Source organism: Strigops habroptila, chromosome 2, assembly GCF_004027225.2.
Source record: "Strigops habroptila isolate Jane chromosome 2, bStrHab1.2.pri, whole genome shotgun sequence".
NCBI lineage: Eukaryota > Metazoa > Chordata > Aves > Psittaciformes > Psittacidae > Strigops > Strigops habroptila.
The window spans coordinates 16138864-16158958 of NC_044278.2; the positions used below are offsets into that span (position 1 = coordinate 16138864).

Here is a 20095-nt window from a genome sequence, read left to right on the forward strand (position 1 = left end):
ATCACATCTCAAATATTACCTCCAAATTATGGAAATGCCACTCTTGTTTGTTAAACAAACTGTTCAATTTTAACATTTCACGTCGTCACCAATACCTGAATTCTGAATGTTCTCCACAAAATATTAAGCACATCATTTTGATATTAAGTTGTTTCAAATGGCACTTTGTTCAAAAACGTCAGTCTCCAACTAATTATTTTCTTCAATATTTTTCTTACCATAGAGTCATCTTTTTCACTAATATAGGTTTGTGTTGCTGCACAAACCAGAACAACATACCCAAGCAACCATGCAGGCCAGGGAGCTAAAAGCGGCAGAAATGCTGAAAAATCTGGTTTTAGATTAAAAGCATCCATTCTATTTCTGTCCTTTACCATGTTCCAGGCCCTGTCCAAATCCTTACTACATATATCCTGTAGTGATGATGAGAACAAGTGAAGACCCACAAAAATTTTTTTGTACTATTATGTAGCTACCAACCTCATTAAAACAAGAGTAGGAGACATAACTAAAGAAAGCAAAGACCTATTTTCTGGTATGAAAGAGTAAACCCATCAGCTCCCTCCATACACAAAAAGATGACAAGTTTTCCTAGTTTGTTTCAAAGCCCTTGACAGTTTTCTACCAAGAAAAGCAAGATTTGCTCTTTACTTCAAATAAAACTCTAATTCCTTCTCAAAGTAAGCACTGTTAAGTTTTCCTTCTATTACTTATTTTCCAGACATTTCGATGAACGTCAGCACCAACTTTCAACAGGTTCAGCCTGGTATGTTTACTTTTTCCTTAAATGACTATTTTCAATACAGTTTTCCCACCTCTTGCAACACAAACAGCTTGTCTTGGGCATATGAGTTTCTACAATTAAGTTTAGTAGAGACAACTGACGACATGGTATGTCTCATGTCCCCAAACACTACATCTATCCACCTCAGTCCCCCTGCAGTATATCCTCATTCATATGTCCAGGACCCATCTTTGCTTCCATGGGAATTCAAAGCCAACAAGAAGCCATATGTCAGAAAGATGAATGGGCAAGGAGATGGATGGATCATCTTTAGAACCAGACCATTAGCTTCAAAATTTTAGTCCTGTCTTAGTATCAAGAAACACACCATTGTGAAAATCAACTAGAGAACACAATATTTTTAAACTACAAACCATTTTTCATTTAGCCCACTAGGAATTATTTCAGGGATAAGGTGACCAGCTCTGTAATAAGGAAGAAAAATCAATACTGGCACACATCTCCTTTGGCTAAAATCTGTCACGAAAGCATTACAGAAACAAAAGTTTGGGAAGGGAAGGTGCGTTGGCAAGTTTTTATGTATTAATACAGTCAAAGTCTATTATGGCTTTTGAAACTAGACAAAGCCTAGTTCTCCCCATTTTAAACAAACAAAAAGCCACACAACTTAAGATCCAGACTTCAACCCCTACATCCCTTTCTTTGCCTTTACAAAACAAGGATCTACTATCAATTTCATATAATCCACAAGTGAGTTGGCTTTGCACAAATTACAAGATCTCTCTCTTTGCAGTTCTTATTTTAGTGAGTGAAAAGCATCTGCCTGTATACGTATTACATGTACGTTTATACAGGGACATATCTACCTCTGCTTCTTAACCTGCTGTTATTGCTAAATTTCTCTTAGGTGCTAAGTACCTAAAGTTCTTGATAACTACATAGCTGGATATTATAAAAACAGCCCTTTCAAACCATCACCGAACAAGTAAGAAATATCTGTGCCTTAAAACCAGTATTAAATAAGTCTCTAACTTCAAACACCATTTTAGTGTTTCCCTACCCATACAAGGATGTATCATCTCCTGTAACTAACAGCTGTGAGTGTACTATTTAGTCCCTGTCATCTACTTCTCTATATATTTCCCTATTCCACTTCAAGAGTATTAACCTAAAGGTTAGGAGCAAACAGAATTTATTAAAAATACAGCTTTTTTTACCAACACATATTAGGACCAAAAGCAATTTTTGGTCAGCTTACATTCAAATCTTACAACAGTTTATAGCTATTTTTTTCTAGCAGTTAAAAAGCTTTACAAGTACCAGCACCATGACTGTTCAGAAAAATTAACTTCATGAATGCTTTTTGACAGCTTCATAATTAAAATTTGAAAGATGGTGTGATCATACAGGTTTGTCTGCTAGCTTCCAAGTTTCGCTTTATGTTTTTACCAAGTTTTATACAGTGGAAAATAGCTAAGATAGAAAAATAATCTAATTAAATGATTGCTCTATAGTACAGCACTGCCACATTCACCATTACTAGATATGTGCTCAGTTAAGTAAAATGTTAAGCTGGTAAGCAATTTGACATAAATTTACTATTTTAGTCCTATTTTCTGTACTCCTGGTATCAGTCTCTATGTTCCCTATGTTATTTATCATAAATATGATTATTATTTAAGATGGACATTCTTGCTATTCGGTTGTCACTTACCCCATCCTGCATAATTTTAAGGGCATTTCAGTTAAAGAACTAGTCACACTGAAAAGTTATTCTTAGAGTTTTAATAAGCCTTGCTTAGTATTAATGTATGAAAACAATACAGGTGTTACACTTTACAATTGCCATACCTCTCTCATTTTAATGTAGTTAAAAAGTTAATCACAGTGCTTTTAATCTTTTTGGTATTACCTTCTCTAAGGTATCTAGAGGAGAGTGCTGGATGCTCCTCTCGACGTTAAACTGATGCGCACGACTTGCCTGAGCAGTAGTTGCAGAGATACAGCACCAGATTTATCGTAAACTGCCTAAAAATCACCTGTGTTTTTCTTAGCTGTTGATCACGCTACACACACCAAGATTAACATGAAGTTTTAAAAAATGAAATTAATGTCAGCTAAAGTAATTGTTTTTACTGGTGCACACAACTTTTAGAAGCATGACTCTGTATAATCTCTAGCCAGCTGAGGTTCAGTTCTGGCACTCCCTAAAAACATGTCAGTTTTGTTATTTGCAATAAAGTTACTGCAGCAAAACAAAGCTGCTGAACAACTGAAAAGCAGCACACAAGCAGTATCCACCAGTCCACACCAAAGACCAACTACTGCAGCTTAACTATTTCTGAAGTTATGTTGCATTTGCCATAGAACATGAGCCATCACCAGAGCTCAACTAGCATGTATGGCTATTCTGCTTTTTCAAGAGCTTGATTCATTTAAGGAAGTATCATATATGATTCCATAGTTAGTCCATTTTAGTCTGTTAGTCACAAACATAACTTGAGTGATAGCCTTGTATTATCATGCATGACAGTCATGGTAAAAAGAATGAGTTACATGCTTTTCTAACAGTGGACTGTATCCATAGAACTGACAACTTGAGAAGTGGAGGACTTGAAAAACTTTCCCCCTCCTTACAGTTAGGATAGGGCTGAGAACAGAGTTATAACCTGTAGTGTTACTTTCTGAGTAAGTGTATTTAAATGTTACATTCCAGAAGAATCTCAACTTATTTCATGATGATATTCTATTTATTTTTTTTTCACTTGATACTTCTTACCATGTGACAGTCTTTGTAATTATTTTGAGACTCTTACACAGCCATGAGTTCTCCACAAAGGAAGCATTAGAACCAAGCATCTCAAAGTAACTTCTTGCAGAAGTGATTTTTGTATTAATTTGCAGCTTGTAACAGTCTTAATAGTTAGGATTTTACATAACTTGTTACAAATAATTCCACTGTCTCAAACTATTTAGAAGCTTCCAGTTAACTAGCTCATTAACTAGTCAGTTAATTAGAACTGATGAGGTTTTAGCAATGGCCTGCAGCGTAGTTATGTCAGTCTGACTGAAATGCCACCCTTTGTTCTAAACATGCAGAAAACTATCAAACATGAATTCTGACATATGTGGCTTCAGACATCCCGAACTTTCAGTTTTCATCTTAAAGACTGAGATGAGAATGAAAACTAAGTGTTCATATTTAGTTTTAAGTTCTTACAAATAGGTCATGTGTTTGTATCCTGTAACTGGCCAACATATACTCTAACAATTCGTATTGTGGAATAACTGACATCAAGAACTTATTGAAGAGCAGCAACACCATACAGCAGAATGAAGTTTTACTTTTCATGTCTTTTATCCTCCTTAAAAAATGATAATATATTAGCACTTACTGATCAAGCTAGGTATTAGCTAATTTAGCTAATCCATTATGAAATCTGGAGAGCTACTTCACACTTGTACAGCACTATTCAAATATACCTTAAGTCGTGCCACTCTTTCACAAAGAAAGTGTCATAGTAAAACATCAATTACACTGTGTTAATAGACATGTGATGTTTTCCAGAGGCAGTGGTGCTAAACAGACACATGGATTTGCCATATTACACTAAGTAAATCAGCAAGACTTCTTCAAGAGATACTTAACTTTACGATTACTAGATATCTGCATCCCAAGAAAAGGAGACAATGAGTAACTGGAGTACGATACACACATTCAGAAAATAACCATAACAAATAAATAACAAGAAAATAACCTCCTTAACGCAGAGCCTCTGACTTTTTCTAACTGTAGTTGTTCCCTTCTCACTAACATCTGTTTTCTCAATTTATTACAGATAAATTACTATTCATTCAGGTCAGTATGCCTTGCCAAACACAGGTTACTGCTGGAAAAAAACTCCACAAAGTTCACATACCAAGAGAAAGTAGTAACCGTAGAAACACTACGGGAACTACCTCAACCTTCAGGATTTCCACTGTTATACTGCTGTTATGGAAGAGTCAGTTTAATCCCAAGTTTTATTATATCTCAAATCCATCCTTTCAATAGCTTTTCATGTAATTAAAACCTGTAAATATTTTACAATTCAATTGGCTCTTCAGTTTGCCATTTCAACCACTGACCAAAAAAATTCCAAGGTAACATACTGTCTTTCCTGGAAAGTAAGACTTACCTAATATGTAGATGGTCTTCTGATCACTTCTTTGACCAAGGGCATTAGTCACTCTACAGATGTAAGTCCCAGTGTAATTGTAAGTCAACGGGCTGCTGAACTGCAGAGTATTGTTAACAGTTAGCAATCCTTCAGGCCATTGTCCATCCAACCTAAAACAGAACAGTTATATTTAGTCATAAAGATTCACAATTGAAAGTTTAACTAGTTTAAAATATTTGCAATAGTCTAGAGATTGAACTTTTCATTTTGCTCCAACAGTCAGTGGGCTTTTATTGGATATTCTCAGTGTTCTCCCAAACATATAGCATTAAATTTGTGCCAAACCCTTTAAATGTCAAATCTGCTGATACTAGCAAGCTACAAAGTCTACAAATGAACGCTACTACAGCTAAGAAAACACTATCTCAGAAGAACTTGAATGGACAACCCAACTCAAGCTCTAAAAGTAAGAATCAAACTAAGAAGCACTTCGACTGTGCTCTCAGAATTATATGCCTGCTCTTTTGCATTCAGTTTAGCTATCACAACGAATATGCAGGAAGGACTGTTCCTCACGCAGACATTAGATGTGCCAACCAGGAATGAGGCCCTGCCGGACTTGCTACTCACAAGTCAAGAAAATCTGCTTTGTAATACGTTGGCTAGTGATAACCCTGACTATAGTGATCACAAAACTGTGGAGTTTGGGATCCGGCTGGTTAGTACCAAGATGAAGATTTTAGAAGAGCTAACTTAAGCTCACTCAGACCTCAACTGGAAGGGATTCCATGGTAAACTTCCAAGAAGGATAAGAGAGTTAGGGAATGTTGGAAGATTTTTCAAGAACGCTCTCCTGGAAGCACAAAACCAGTTCATCACAGGTAGAGCAAGAGAACTCCTTGGATTAAGTGTGAGCTTCTGAGTCTCCTCAAATCCAAAAGAGAAACATACCAGAAATGGAAAAGAATATGAATAACCATTGAGAGAGGGCATTGCCAGGGTTAGAAAAGCAGTTAGGAAAGGAAAAGCTCAGCCTGAACTGAAACTGGCACGAGATGTCAAAAACTACAAGAAAGGGTCCTTCCGGTATGTGAACAAGCAGAAACAAAGAAATTATTGGCCTCCTGTTAAGCAGAAGATAGTGACCAACAATGAGAAGGCAGAGTGGTTCTCAACACTTTCCTAACCTCTGTCTTTACCAGCTCTGCTGGGCCCCAGGGCTTGGCAACAAAAATCCAAAAAAACCCCACAAGCCCACCATCAGTGAAGGAATAGATGTTATATAAACTATTACAGTAGCTTGACCCCTACAAATCTATGAGTCCTGACAATATTCACCCAAGGGTGTTACAAGAACTGGCTGATGTCATTGTGAGACCACTCTCCCTAATCTTTGAGAAGTTGTGGAGACTGGGGACATTCCAGAAGACTAGAAGGTGGCAAATGTCAACCCCATCTACAAGAAGGGCTTAAACAAGGATCTGGGAAATCATAGGCCCATCACTCTTACTTCAGTCCCTGGGAAAGTTATGGAGCAAATCCTCCCAGGGACTCTCATAAGTCAAATCACCCATGTGATTGGGAAAAGCCAGCATAGACTCATCAAGGCCAAATTGTGCTTGACAAACCTGATCACCTTCTATGACAAAGTAACCTGATTTCTCCAAAGCTTGTCATTTCCCACAGCCTCCTCATAGAAAAACTGATGTGTTATGGTCTGGACAATTGGTCAGTGCAGTGGGTGGGGAACTGGCTGACAGACTGCTCCCAGAGGGTGGTGGTGAATGGCTCCTTTTACAGCTGGTGACCTGTCACTAGTGGGGTCCACCGGGGATCGATATTGGGCCAAACCCTTTTCAATGTCTTCATGAGTGATCTGGAAGATAGGCTCAAATGTACCCTAAGTAAGTTTGCTGATGATACCAAACCGAGTGGGGAAATGGACACTTGGGAAGGGAGAGCCGCCCTGCAAGATGACCTGGATAGGCTGGAAGAGTGGGCTAACAAAAACATTATGAAGTTCAACAGGACAAGTGTAAGGTCTGGCACCTGGCTACACAATCCAATCATGCAGCACAGGCTGGGATCTGTTCACCTGGGCAGCACTCTGTGGGAAGGGACCTGGGGGTCCTGGTAGACAGCAAGCTCAGTATGAGTGAAAAAGGAGTCACATGGAAAAGACAAGGGCTAATGAGTACAAGTTACTACTGGGGAGATTCCAGTTAGACACAGGAGAATCTTTCACAATGAGAAGATTCAACTACTGGAACAATCTCCCTAGGGAAGTGGTGGTTTCCCCAAAGTTGGATACTTGTAAGAATCATCTGGACAAGGTGCTGGGTCATCTTGTCTAGACTGTGTTTTTGCAAAAGAAAGGTTAGACCAGATGAATTTTGAGGTACCTTTCCAACCTGGTATTCCACAATGATTCTACAATTTCTGTCAGTACACACTTCATTTACAGGACATTGACTAGGATTTCTAAGCCTAAGTTCAAGCAGTTCCTTCCCTCTCAACCTGCCTTTTCTCATCCCCCATAATTTTTCACCTAAATTATGTCAGTGAAACCAAATTTGGTGCTTGGTCATGTATTTGGGGAAACAACTGTTTGGGGGGGGGGAGGGGGAAATAAAAAAAAAAAAAAAAAAAAGAAAAATCTTGTTTCCAATCAACTGGCTCTTCCAAACCTGTAATGTTCCTATGGCATTCTGCATGTGACTGCAGTAACAACTGTGTTAACACAACAGAGAAAGGGGATGGGCAAAGGCATTGGAACTATGTTAATAGAACTGCCAACTGCCCATTAAACACCTGTGTAATTTCATGTCATTGCATCCCATTTTGCTTTAATTTAAATATCTATTAACAGCTAAGCAGGCTTAAGTCAGTATTAAAAAATGTGATCCCCATGTCTCAGCATCTTGGAAGCATTTAGCAAGCATGATTTTAAGTAGTATCAAATGAAAAAGCCACTTGACACTTTCAAATAGGTACTCAAATGGAAAATAAACCCTCACAGTTAACAGTAAACATGATGAACCAATGTAGGTTCAAGGCAATATTCCCGCTGCTTTGCTGACAGTGATTACTGCCCAGAATTACTTCAGCTGTATAAAGTTGATGAAAGTGATTAAGCATATACTTCATAATTCATAGTACCAGAAGTATTTATTTCAAAAAACATTACCAAATAGTCAATTGGTTTGCAAGCTCTATTCTATTCAAGTTCTCACACAGTCAACATTTTTAAAATATTATTGACCATGAAAATATTACTATCCTAGCAAATACAATGTCACCTTTGCTTCCAGTGGATACAGATATTTTTTTTTTGGTGTGGTAGTTCTAGAAGCTACTATAATTTGAAACCAGTAAGATAGCACACAATTTCAATACAGCTAGTTTCCATTTCCTTAAACATTCATGCTATCCTTCTTTGCATAGTATTTTTCCCCTCAAAGTTTATCATTCCCCAGTATTACTGCTTCTTGGATGGTTTTTGTCATTTGACAGACAAAAAAGGTACACAAGTTTCTTTTTTTCCCCAGAAAATTAAGCTTTCTTGTAAAAGCTGATTCACTTTTAACCTTAGAAAGTTTAAAAGTGATCTCTAAAGCTTGAAGTGCTTTAAATATGTTTAAATGTGTATTTCTTCCAAAATTGGAAACAGGTTGCATTGATTAGTCCTTACATACATCTCAAATTCAAATCTGAGAACTGAGAACCCAGATCATCTGAAGAAACAAGTGGTACTCCTGCATGCTTTTTTAAACCTAGGAATTATTGTGTGTAGAGATCTCTCATCACACTGATTTTGAGCTAAGGACAGAATGGGGATGGCAGCTTACCGTAGCACATAGGTAAAGCATACATTTTACTAAACCTACTTTAGCACAGCCATGCCATTCTGGCTAGAGTTAGCTGCAACTGATTTAAGATTTCAATGGCTGCTTTTAGGATGGAGTCAGTTGTTTTGTTTTCCTGTGAAACTGCCATTAAGCAATCCCATACTTATCAATACAACATTTGTAAACCACATTATGACTACTGTTCCTATACACTAAATTATATCTACCATTGAGAAGGTAGGGAAATGAATTACAGCTTCACATCAGCAAATATTCCTGTGATTTTTATCAACAGAAGGACTGCAACACAGCTTAACTGTCCTTAGGAAACTTATTTCCTGTGTTTCTACATGCAACAAATCAATTTAAAATACCTTGGGGATATTTGATTTTTTTCTTCTTCACAGGACAGATTTTGATCTAAACTTGCTTTTATTGTCTTTCTCTGTCTCGCCCAAATTACATCCATGGTTGCAGAAGCAAAGCAGTAAATTTAAGAGTAGGACAAACCCAATCCATATATTCATGAAATGTCGCTCTTGTGTTTTTTTGGTTTTTTTTTTTTTTTTTTTTTTTTTTTTTTAAACTTGAGACATGTTCAATACCTCGTTTCCATCACTACGCAAAGCAACACATTTATCTGTCTTGGCAACTGCTTGAGCAGTTTTGAAAGACATGACAAGTTCTATAATTAAGCAAGCAGTATTTGCCATCTCAACTCTAATTTCCAGATTTTAAAATGTAGATACAAAGTCATCTGTTGAAGTATTTACAATCTACTTTAAGTGATAATTAAAAAGAATTATTAATAATTGGATTCCTACTAGGTCTGTTGGGTGTTGCGCTCTATACTGCAACATGAACCGTTTAGTCTACTTTATTAAGTAACTACAAAAGATTTTATCCTGACAGTAATGACAAACTGTTCAGGCTTGTAAATTTAAAAGATATCCACTCACCCATATTGATACATACACATACACATCTTGCATCCTTTTAAAAGGCTTGATAACACCATTACAAAATCAAGTCAGATACAAGTCAGATACTTCTTGTTCTCAAAACAGGTGTTTACTCTAAGCTAAAAGATTATACCACTTCAATCATGTGGCAAGCCCTTTTTTATAGATATTTACCTGGTCCACATAAATTCCATAGGTAATGGATTTGCATCAGCATTACATCTGAGCTGAACGTTCTCTCTTCCAATGAACCAGTTCCCATCATAGCCAGTTACTGAAACTTCTGGGGCATCTGACAAAATGAAAGATTTAACCTATTAACAATCACAGTATTTTCATTAAACATGAACTGCATATTATGATCAGCCCAGTGGAGCAGAAGAGCAAAAGGTTTTAGTTTTGGTCATTTTGTTTGTTGAGAGGTGGTTCGGTTGTTTTTTTGACAGGTTTTTGTTTGTTTGTTTTTATTTTGTTTGGTTTTTGTGGAGTTTTTTGGGGTTTTGGGGGGGGTTTGTGGTTTTTTTTTTTTTTTTATTTGAAAGCCAACAACAACAAAACACACAGAGAACATCAACACTGCTCCAAACTATGGCACAGTATGCAGCAGTGGAATAGACAGGGAACAGTAAATTGTTTTAATCTGTGCAACTGCCCAGCTGTGTTTTCCACAAACATGCAGCACTTTGGGGAAGTGAGAGGACTTCAGAAGAATCAGTTTACTGTGGGTTTTTTTGGAAGTGAGGAGTGGTAATTTAGAGCTACTTCTCCCTAACAAGATACAGCAAAGGATCAGAATCGCATTTTGAGAAGCCAGGTAATTAGGAAATCATCAAAAAGTTCACAGATGCCAGTTAAAAAGGTTAACAGTTATCCACTGGCACCATAATGTAGAATTATGTTATGGCTCTAAAAAGCAAGAAAACCACTTCAGATAAGCCTGAGACACCTAGCTGAAACACTCTATGGTTCAGAACTTAGAGAACAGAACTACCACTGTGATCTGGCATAATCTCCTATGCAGAGATAGAGTAGTTGTAAAATCTGTAAGGATAAGGGAGGGACTGAAGGAAGACTACAGAACAAAGACATATAATCTCTGCTTCTCACTGCTTTGTTGCTGACTATACAATTCTGTCAGAAGTTCTGAAACATGCTTTAGCACTCATTTCAGACAAAAGTAAGTTTAAGACCAACCTGCCCCCTCATTTCACTTTAAATATGGAACTTGATTCTTTTATTCAGTTTGAGACAATAATGGGAACAAACAATCTTTGCTTCCATTTCTGTATCAATGGCACTCCAATCTAAAACTTCATTTCAACACTGAAAACTCAATCAGCACTACTCACTATTTTATACCCAAATAAGTGATTCTTTAACCAACAGAAAAACCCCAAACCCACAAGAGATTCTAGTCAAACCAAAACAGCAAAGTTGACTTTTTTCCAGCCACTACATTTCTTCTAATTGAAGTGACAGACTTCTGTGAGTTAATGATTTTAAAGCAGCACACAGCTGAGATGAGATACCAAGAAGGAAGAAATTGTAAATAGGTTGCTTTGGTCACATAAGCATTGTCTAACAAAAACCAGATCACATGCTTAAAGCTTATTTGTCTTAACTGGTTTTAGCTAACTTTGTATTCATGTGTTTTAAAGCCACAGATTGGTTAAACCAGGCTGGTATGGGTTTGAATTACATGAGCAATCTGAAGCTGAATAACAAGTGTTAGGAATGTATACATTATGTTCTTGTTTCCTTATGCAAATTAGAGTGGAAAAAGCTTAGCAGTTTGAAAATAACTTACTGACCCCCATAAGACCTACTCTCAACTTATCTCAAAGGTCAGTCTTCATTAGAATTCTGTTTTAGTACTGCTCAAACTGTAAGGCATTATGAGCAGTTGACAGATCAACTGAGTTTGTTATTTTGTCCGTAATCTTTTCAATGTTAAATATAAATGTGAATTGTTTACCCTTCAGCCAATACCCAAAACAAACAGTAGAAACAATGGTATTCCATCTTTGTGGCTAGATTTTTTTTTCCTTAATATACAGACCCTAGGCTTCTACTCCTACCTGACCTTACCACCTGCTTTTCTATACAGTTTTAATTTCCTTTTTTTTTCTTGCCTTGTATTAAGTGCTCATCTCCTTCTGTAGAAGGCATACAGCAATAAAAAAGGTGGTTATAACATATAAACCAAGCAGTAATTACCTTAGAGAATACTTACATTGTATGTCCAACACTTGAGGGTATCTTATCTCTTTTTCCAAAGCAGGGTGCCTTACAACACAAGTTATACGTCTTCCTCTTGCAAATCTTGTAGGGACAATCATGTACTGACTTACAACTGTCACCGTTTCATTTGGAAACAAAGTAGAGCTGGATTCCATTTCACCAAGACCTCCTTCCCAGTCAATCTCTGCAGCAGGTTTTCCAGTGGCTGCTGTACAAGTGGCTGCTACTGTCCTATTTGCACCATCTATTAGAGGGTTTGGTCCTTTCGTTAAGCTCACAACAGGTTCAACTAGGGAGGGGAAAAACAGGAAAATTAAACAAGACTCCACATCTTTTAAAATGTTGCTATGCAAAGAGTTAGATAAATCTAATCCATTTGCAAAAGCCCACGCTAATCAGATATCCTAGAAGTAAGATCATGTCATATATCAGAGATAACTCTATAAAGCTTTGGCCTGCTGATATGGTTCACCTTTGTCCACATTAAAAGTTTCATGTTGCTCATTCACTACAGATAACGCACTGACAGGGAATTCCAACATGGTTAGGTTCAAAATGCCAGCTACAGTGCTTTGGTTGTAGTGTCTGATGACAGCTTAAGATATTAGGTTGAAGCTATATTGTGATTTAAAAAAAGGGGGGGGGGGCAAAAAAAGAAAGCAAAAGCTTAGATTCTGCTGCATTTTAGGTATTAATCTTTACTATCAGTTTGGGTCATTTCAAAGCTAAAACACTGAATTAAGTAACACCTGACATTAAGAATTTAAGTTTCTGATGATCAGTACAACAATATAAATCGATTCCATGCTGAAAAGGACATTTAACATCTAAAAAAGTATTATATATACACATATAAATAAAATCAAATACATACAAATAAATATACAGATTAGACACAAACCATAAAATTCGTATGGTTTTGAAATACAAATAAGTTTTTTCTATATATAAATATATATATTCCTGTCTATATATGTACATTCTTGTAAATGAATCCCTAGAGAAGCAAAAAATTTGAACTTAACACTTGTATCCAAGACTCAAGAGAAGGATCTGACCCCCTTGTAAACCCATTGCTCACCCCAAAATTCTGGGGGCTTAGAGAACACAATTTCTTCTAAAAGGAAAGTTGAATTGCTGATGTACAAGTCTGCTGCCAAGGGCCATAGAATGAAAAGCTTCTTTAAAAAAAGATTCCTCCTTGAATAAGAAATCTGTTTCAGCCCTGTACAAGCCATCCACAGTTGCAGCCTAAGTCAGAAATAGCCTGTGGTGCTCCAGATACAAACCAAGGATGGCCCATTTCTATAATAAGTATTAGAAGATATATGTTCCCCAGTAGCATACCAGCCTATTACATGATCCTTGTGTTTTGATTTAAGAAGGCTGAGTCTTCTGAAGTGAAATCATCACTACATACCATAATGCTTCAGAGTCCACCTCAGTGGACCAGCCCCTACTAATTACAAATCAGACAACTCTTGCAACTTCTGTGGCTTTCAGTATCATATAATGAGAAGTTTAGTTCATAGATTTTTTTCCAAGAAGCTGAAATCTTGAAATGGATTAGAGTTCATAACACCTGGGAACATACTTCAACTACCTATACTTTCAAGAGGTAACTCTGCAACAAATATTTTCAGCTTGAGTGAATTCAGTGCCAGAATCACTTTCTGGTTGTTTTCTGCTCAGTTTCTGAACATTGCTCATGTCTGAAGAAGGTTGTTTATTATTTGCTCACTAAAAGGAAAGGCAACTGCTAAATGGATACCCTTATGAAAATAAGTGGTTTCTGCTCTATGCTTAGAAGCATTTAAAGAATATACCTCATTAGCAAACTGAAGGTTGGTAAAGCAGATACTGAGTGTGGATTATCTTCTGCTTTGTTTCTCTGAATCCCTACCCTCTGTGATTTGTTAGTGACCTTACTGTAAATAAACCAACAGCAGGGTTTTTCTACAAAGTTCTACATTTACTCTTCTAGATCTGAGACATCTCTAACAGAACTTCTTTCAAAACTTTATTCCCTGCTAGCAACAACTAAGCCTTTCTGCAATAAGCTTCAATATTTAATCTGATGTACATATGAAGCATTCTATCAATTGAAAAAAAGCCTTTAGAACCTAGTGTGGAGAACTTGATATTATACAGCTTCGTAATTTGACCCACAATTTGTTTTCCCTGATTCAACATAAACATTACTGCCTTGTTCCCCCCAAATCACTAGTAACCTTTTCAATAGCTTCTTCAATAGCTTTCAAGATGCAGAAGCACCCAAATTTATACTGTGTCTTACAAGCATAAAGATGCAAATTTTTGATATATCCCTCTCCCCCCACCCCCCCAAGACCTCCATAACAGTGAAATCAGTTAAAACTAACAGTACCATTACCTTTTCAAGCCAGAACTTATAAACCTAAATCACTTCAGCTGGAAATAAAGTTTCATATATTTTTTCCTTTAATTAAAAATGAACCAACCAAACAACAAAAACCCCCCAACAGAAGTATACTATTCCAAATTTTTTCCCCTACCCCTTTATGAAGGGACCCATAAGGCAACAAGAAGTCTTAACTAAGGTAGCAGAGATCTCCAGACCCAAGGCAGACTACTCAGTATGCTGCTTCACTTACCATACTTGAAGACGTTTTTTTCTAAAAGCATTAATAGTAGCCAGAGAACAGGATATAAACTCATTTAAAAGCCTAATTTCTCCTAAGATTTTCTTCTGAAAATCTACTTATTTTCTTAAGTATTAGGAAAAAAGCCTACTTTGTTTTCTCAAGTGGTATCTGAAGTTCGTGAGATTGGCCACTTCCAGTTCATTGTGTAATTCTTAGTTTTATACTTGTCAGAAAGACACAAAACTGAATTATTCAAAACTACTCCATTTCATAATATGCTTATTCCCAGTCCAATGTGTTTTGGTGTTTTATTTCTTTTATACTTCACAAATGGTTAGGCTTCCACTGTCACACATTCCTATAAATCATGATTCTTAGACTGCGCACCCACTAGAAGATAATCAAATAGCCACATACTAAGAAGTAACAATCAACTGCTATTATGATTCTTCTTTCTATAGTCTATTCAGTACTACTTTGTCCCAGCTACTGAAGCAAAACCCCAGCTAGTTATTTCTAGTCTTTCCGGCTGTTTCACTCACCAATTAAGATAAGTATCTAGTGAATGAATCCCTAATAACAAGGGGCCACCGGTGTCTCACCTCTCACAATGCAAAAGTTTTACTTTTTCAACTTGGAAAAAAGATTACCCAAAGAGTGCAGTTTGGAGGGTTTTCTTGGTGGATTTTTGGCTGGCTTTTCTTTTTTTCTCCCCCAAAGTATAACTGAAGTGTGCCCTACAGACTTTCACAGATCAAAGTGGTGGTGGTAGAAGACACATGAAGTTTGGGAAAGCATTAAAGAACCTGCTTCACCAGTAGAAGCATTATGCTCTATTCTGGTCAAATGAAAAAGATGGTGGGGACGATGCTTAGTCTGGGAAACGAAGCCACCCAATCCCACAAAGATCCAAAATCAGAAGGGACCTGCTTCCACAACGTAAGAGTTCAAGGGCAGTGCTGGTTTCCCCCAACCCCTTTAAATAACCAAACAATAGATGTGCAGTTATTTAGGAAGCCTCAACTAATTTGCACATCTGTGCTAGCCCTTTTACTGATTCATGACCACTATCGAATTTAACCCTATTTACTCTAGATTTGCCTTTCATTCACATGCACAGAGATCTCTTGTTGCTCAAGTCCTTGTACTTCTTTATAGAAAAATAAAATAAAGTATCCAGAAAAGCAAGAGCCTTAAATCCTGCTGCATTAAGTTTCCAGGCCTTAAAGTTTCTCTGTGGTTTTAAATACTTCATAAGCCTTTTTCAACTGCCTGTTAGTTTTAGAACTAATTTTCTTCTGCCATTGTGCACAGGAGGTCTGGATGAAACTGGCAGGATTACAACACAAACAGTATTATTTCCACTTACCATTAAATTCACTAATTCCTTGGCAACAGCATGACACTGGGAATTGTCAGTCCCTTCTTCATCATAGGTGACATTTACTTGAGTAACTTCTTTCCAAACCAGTATTTCTACTTTGTTTCTTTTCCCCTCAAACCAGCAACTTTATATTTCTGTATAACTTATCCAGCCCACTAATTAATGCTTTATTATGGACTTTGGTTTGTTTCCTTTTTGTAAGACCAGTCAGTTCACTAATTTGTTATCTACTTGGTATTTTGGCCCTGAGTATTGTACATAAAAAGTGTATACATTTAATCAACTAGCATTTTTCAAACACCATTACTTCATCAGAACTGAAAGTATGCTTTTTCTATACTGATATTCATCTTCAATTCTTTATTGTAAGAATTTCTACATTAGTGTGTCTAGAATCTGTTCATGGTGACAGACCTACACTTTGACATTCTCATCTGTGCGGCTCATTCTTCACTTGTAGCACTGCTAAGAGCTAGTCTGCAGAACAAGGTCTACTTTATCAATACCCTCACTGAGAAATCTAGCTTAGCAACACAGTGGAGTCAAACTGAACCAAGTATTTAAAACACTCATGTAAAGCGCTCAAACTAGTAACATAAAAATTACATTAGCTCTGCAAGCTACCCTGTCACACACCATCTCTTCTGCCTTCAAACACCATTTCAGCCATTTTAGCATCTTGAGAAACAGCTTGGCATAAAATTCTTTGTGATTTTTTGCCCTCATTTAACAAGGTAAGTTTTAAGAGCCAAAGTTTTAGACAAGATCAATACATCTGTTCGACGCAAAAAGATTTTTAATATTTTAACTGTCTTAACATCTTTAACGGTGCTTTTCATTAAAAAAACAGGAAGCACTACATGAAGCAAACTAGGAGTAGCAAAGTCACCAAACGAGGGTGCTTAAGTAGCATAAGACAGAGGTTCTAAATATGGTCTTAAGCAATCAGTGTACTGTGGCAAAATACAGAACATTTTACTCTGTAGATATTTTTTTCCCTCCATTTGTCTTCAGTGTCTCTGCCCTGAGGTGTACAAGCATAATTAACTATGTCTATTACACATAGGAAGGAAACATATTCTTCGCTAAATAGGGACAGGGACTACAAAAAAAGGCAATGCTGCTTGGGCTGGAAGCAGTTTCAGCCCTAACACATAAACTCTTCTTCTTTCACTTAAGGGAGAGTTTTTTAGAACAGTGGGAGAAAGCAGTCAGAATAGAGTTGATTTTAAGTTACATCAGGTTTTAAGTTTTGTTTGGAGCTATTCCATGCCTTTAGACTGCTGAGCTCAGGCCAGAAAAGCTCAAAAATTACTCAGTTACATGCATATTCTGAAAACCATTACTTCCCCAGTATTTTTACTGTGTAAGTCTACATGTCAGTGTAGCAAAAAAGTTTTCAGAAGGACAAAAAAATGTGCTGCCAAAGCCATTAAACACAGTGAAGTCCAACAGTGGGTTGGCTACTCAGTTATACCCATGCAAGCCAACTAGCTGCTATGATGGTAAGGCATCTTTGCAAGTAGCAGTTGGGTTTTGCAATTCAGAGGTTGATACCAAGTCACTGGGAGGCTTACAACTATCAGCAACCATCTACATCCACTATGAAAAAACCTCTATGACTAGGACCACCATATGCGTGACATACTACTTTATCTATTCAAACTGCAATTGCTTTTAATAGATATCTTATCAAACAACTTGTGGTCCTTCAACCTTTTCACATGTAGAATAACACACAGGCCATATATTTGTTTTCCAAATTCCTCCTCAGGTTCTCCATAAACCTAAAATTTGCAGAGCAAAAAGGACATACCTACTAATGTGATATGAAAAAAAAACCCAACAAAAAACTTAGAAATAGGAACTGGCTGGAAGAGATGAGAGAAAGCAGTAAGAACCTCCCACTGTATGTTGATAAAGCACAGCAGCTGAAACCTTAAGTCAAAAGACTGCTACAATAGCCTCTGACATAGCCATTTGCAGTACAGATGTAAGACATATGGAAAAGACGACTATCAGGATACATGCTTAGTAGATCACATAGAACTTCTTTGGTCAAGTTACTTGTTTCAAATTGGATTAAGCCACTTGCTTTGATGCATCTATTTTGCCCCACCTTGTGGTGAAAACCAGTTTATGTACTGTGCTGTAGCCATCTGATTAATCTCACACTGTTCTACTACTGTGGAAATCAGAGATCTAAGACCAAGAAGATACTAAAAAGCAGGTTAGTTTACAAAAATAGAGTCACTGAGGACCACCTCAGCTGTAGAAAATATCACCTGACTACTTGTGTTTCCACTGCAAGTAACTTACTCTATTATAAGAAGGTATAATACTGTAAGGAGAGGGTGAGTTATCAATAGATTTTCAAGTTTCAGACAGAGTAATCATTTTACCTCATGCTGCACTACCACCTAAATCTACCTGTGCTTCAGTACTAGTCCTTTATGACAGCAATACTGAACCCTCAACAAGATAAACAAAATTAGTTTAAGTGAAAAACTGAGTTTATATAAGCTTCACATCATGACTACCCACAACCGGTCAAGGGTTTAAACTGCCTCTTTATTGCCGTAACTCCCAGTAGTAGACTAGGCAGTTTTACTTTACATTTACACTGTGCAAAGAACAGTTTACATCACCAGCCCCAAGCAGCTACATTAGCTTATCATATTAGCAACACATTTATGAGGGAATTTAGCCAAGGTGGTAGCTGAAGCTGCGTTTGGCAGCTTCTCAGAACACATACACACAGGTCCCTAATATCAGCACTGCCAAGTCTAAGTTCTAAAGCACTGCCTAAATGTTTAGATTAGAACAATGCCTAAATAGGAACTGCTTATTTATTTTTAATATCTGGACAATCAAAGATCAAGTTCTAAAGCAGCAAGGGCCAAAAGAAGTCCCCTTAATGGTGTTAGTAACAATACCAAGACACCTGTTATGCAAGACTGGCAAATACGTTTTTTGTATTGATACTGGGTTAAAAGGTAAAATACCGCTTAAGGTTCATTAACAATTTTGTGCTATTAATTTCATCTCATTCCATAAAGAGGTTGACTTACCTAGTACTGTTACAGTTGTTGATGACTGCGTATTTCCAAGTGGGAATGTAACTGCCTTGCAAATATATTCTCCTGCATCAGAAAAGCTTACATTTTTTAAGATGATTGTTGCATCAGTAAGTGAATAGTTTTTAAATGACACTCTTCCTTGGTATTCTCCTTGAACAGATATTCCATATTCAGGATGATGAACAGCAATAGTCTGTGAACTTTTACCATGTATCTTCTCCCAAGAAACTTGTGCTATTGTTTCGTTTACATCAATAATGCATTTCAGTGCAACCTTCTTCCCCCAAACTGCTGTCACATGTGGATCAACAATTGGTCCAGCTAAGGCACCTAAAAACAAAAGAATTATTAGTTGCTACACAAGAAGGTTATGCCTCTGAGTCTTCACATTAAGCCTTCTTCAGTAATTGCCTTGCCTTTTTCAAAAGGAATTCATACTCTGTTCTGAATAACCGTATTCTAGCTGATTCACAGCAGTGTGGAAACATTACAAAAGTGTGCTTTAAGCAGAAACAGCAAATGAACCATTCTTCAGAGAATACTATCACTAATATACAACTTTTTATAAAAATGACCTGACAATTGTGTAACTGGTGTATCAGTCTTTTGGGAATTTAACTAGATATGAGCAGTGCGTGTAATCAAATCTACTGAAAAAACAACCAAGGGAAAAAAAAAAAAAAAAAACCCACAACAAACCACCACCAAACCAACCAGTAATCAGACATGGTACTTCAGCAGTCTAACTGCTGATCCAGAGCATCAGGTAAAAATTTAATTTAAATTACTACACTTTCAAAAGATATGATTCCTAATAAAGATAACTGAAGGAGAAATGCACAAGTGAAACATCTACCACTTACCATACCAGTAACTAGTTAAAAAGCAAACAAACAGTGAAAAAAAAAGGCAAAACCCCACAAACTACTCCATCTTAATAGTGACAGTCAATCTAAGAATTCAATTTTAGTTTCAGTATCCTAGTTTCCAATAAAGATATGTACCATCGCACATATGCAATCCTTCTGCCATACTGTAGTGCGGTGTCTTC

The 20095-nt window shown here is 36.9% G+C and overlaps 1 protein-coding gene across 7 annotated transcripts in view; it reads right to left on the reverse strand.

Annotated features, from left to right (window-relative positions):
* Positions 1-20095, reverse strand: part of NECTIN3 (nectin cell adhesion molecule 3) — a 67952-nt gene that overhangs the window by 19927 nt on the left and 27930 nt on the right. For 6 of the 7 annotated variants that reach the window (XM_030471704.1, XM_030471703.1, XM_030471702.1 and 3 more), the window contains exons 2-5: positions 19036-19374; positions 11949-12245; positions 9890-10007; positions 4924-5075 (exon numbers count right to left, since the gene is read on the reverse strand). In XM_030471704.1, coding sequence (XP_030327564.1) covers positions 4924-5075; positions 9890-10007; positions 11949-12245; positions 19036-19374 — 906 coding nt within the window. Of the gene's footprint in view, positions 1-4923; positions 5076-9889; positions 10008-11948; positions 12246-19035; positions 19375-20048; position 20095 lie in introns of those variants that run through there. The other variant, XM_030471706.1, reaches the window with a different exon arrangement.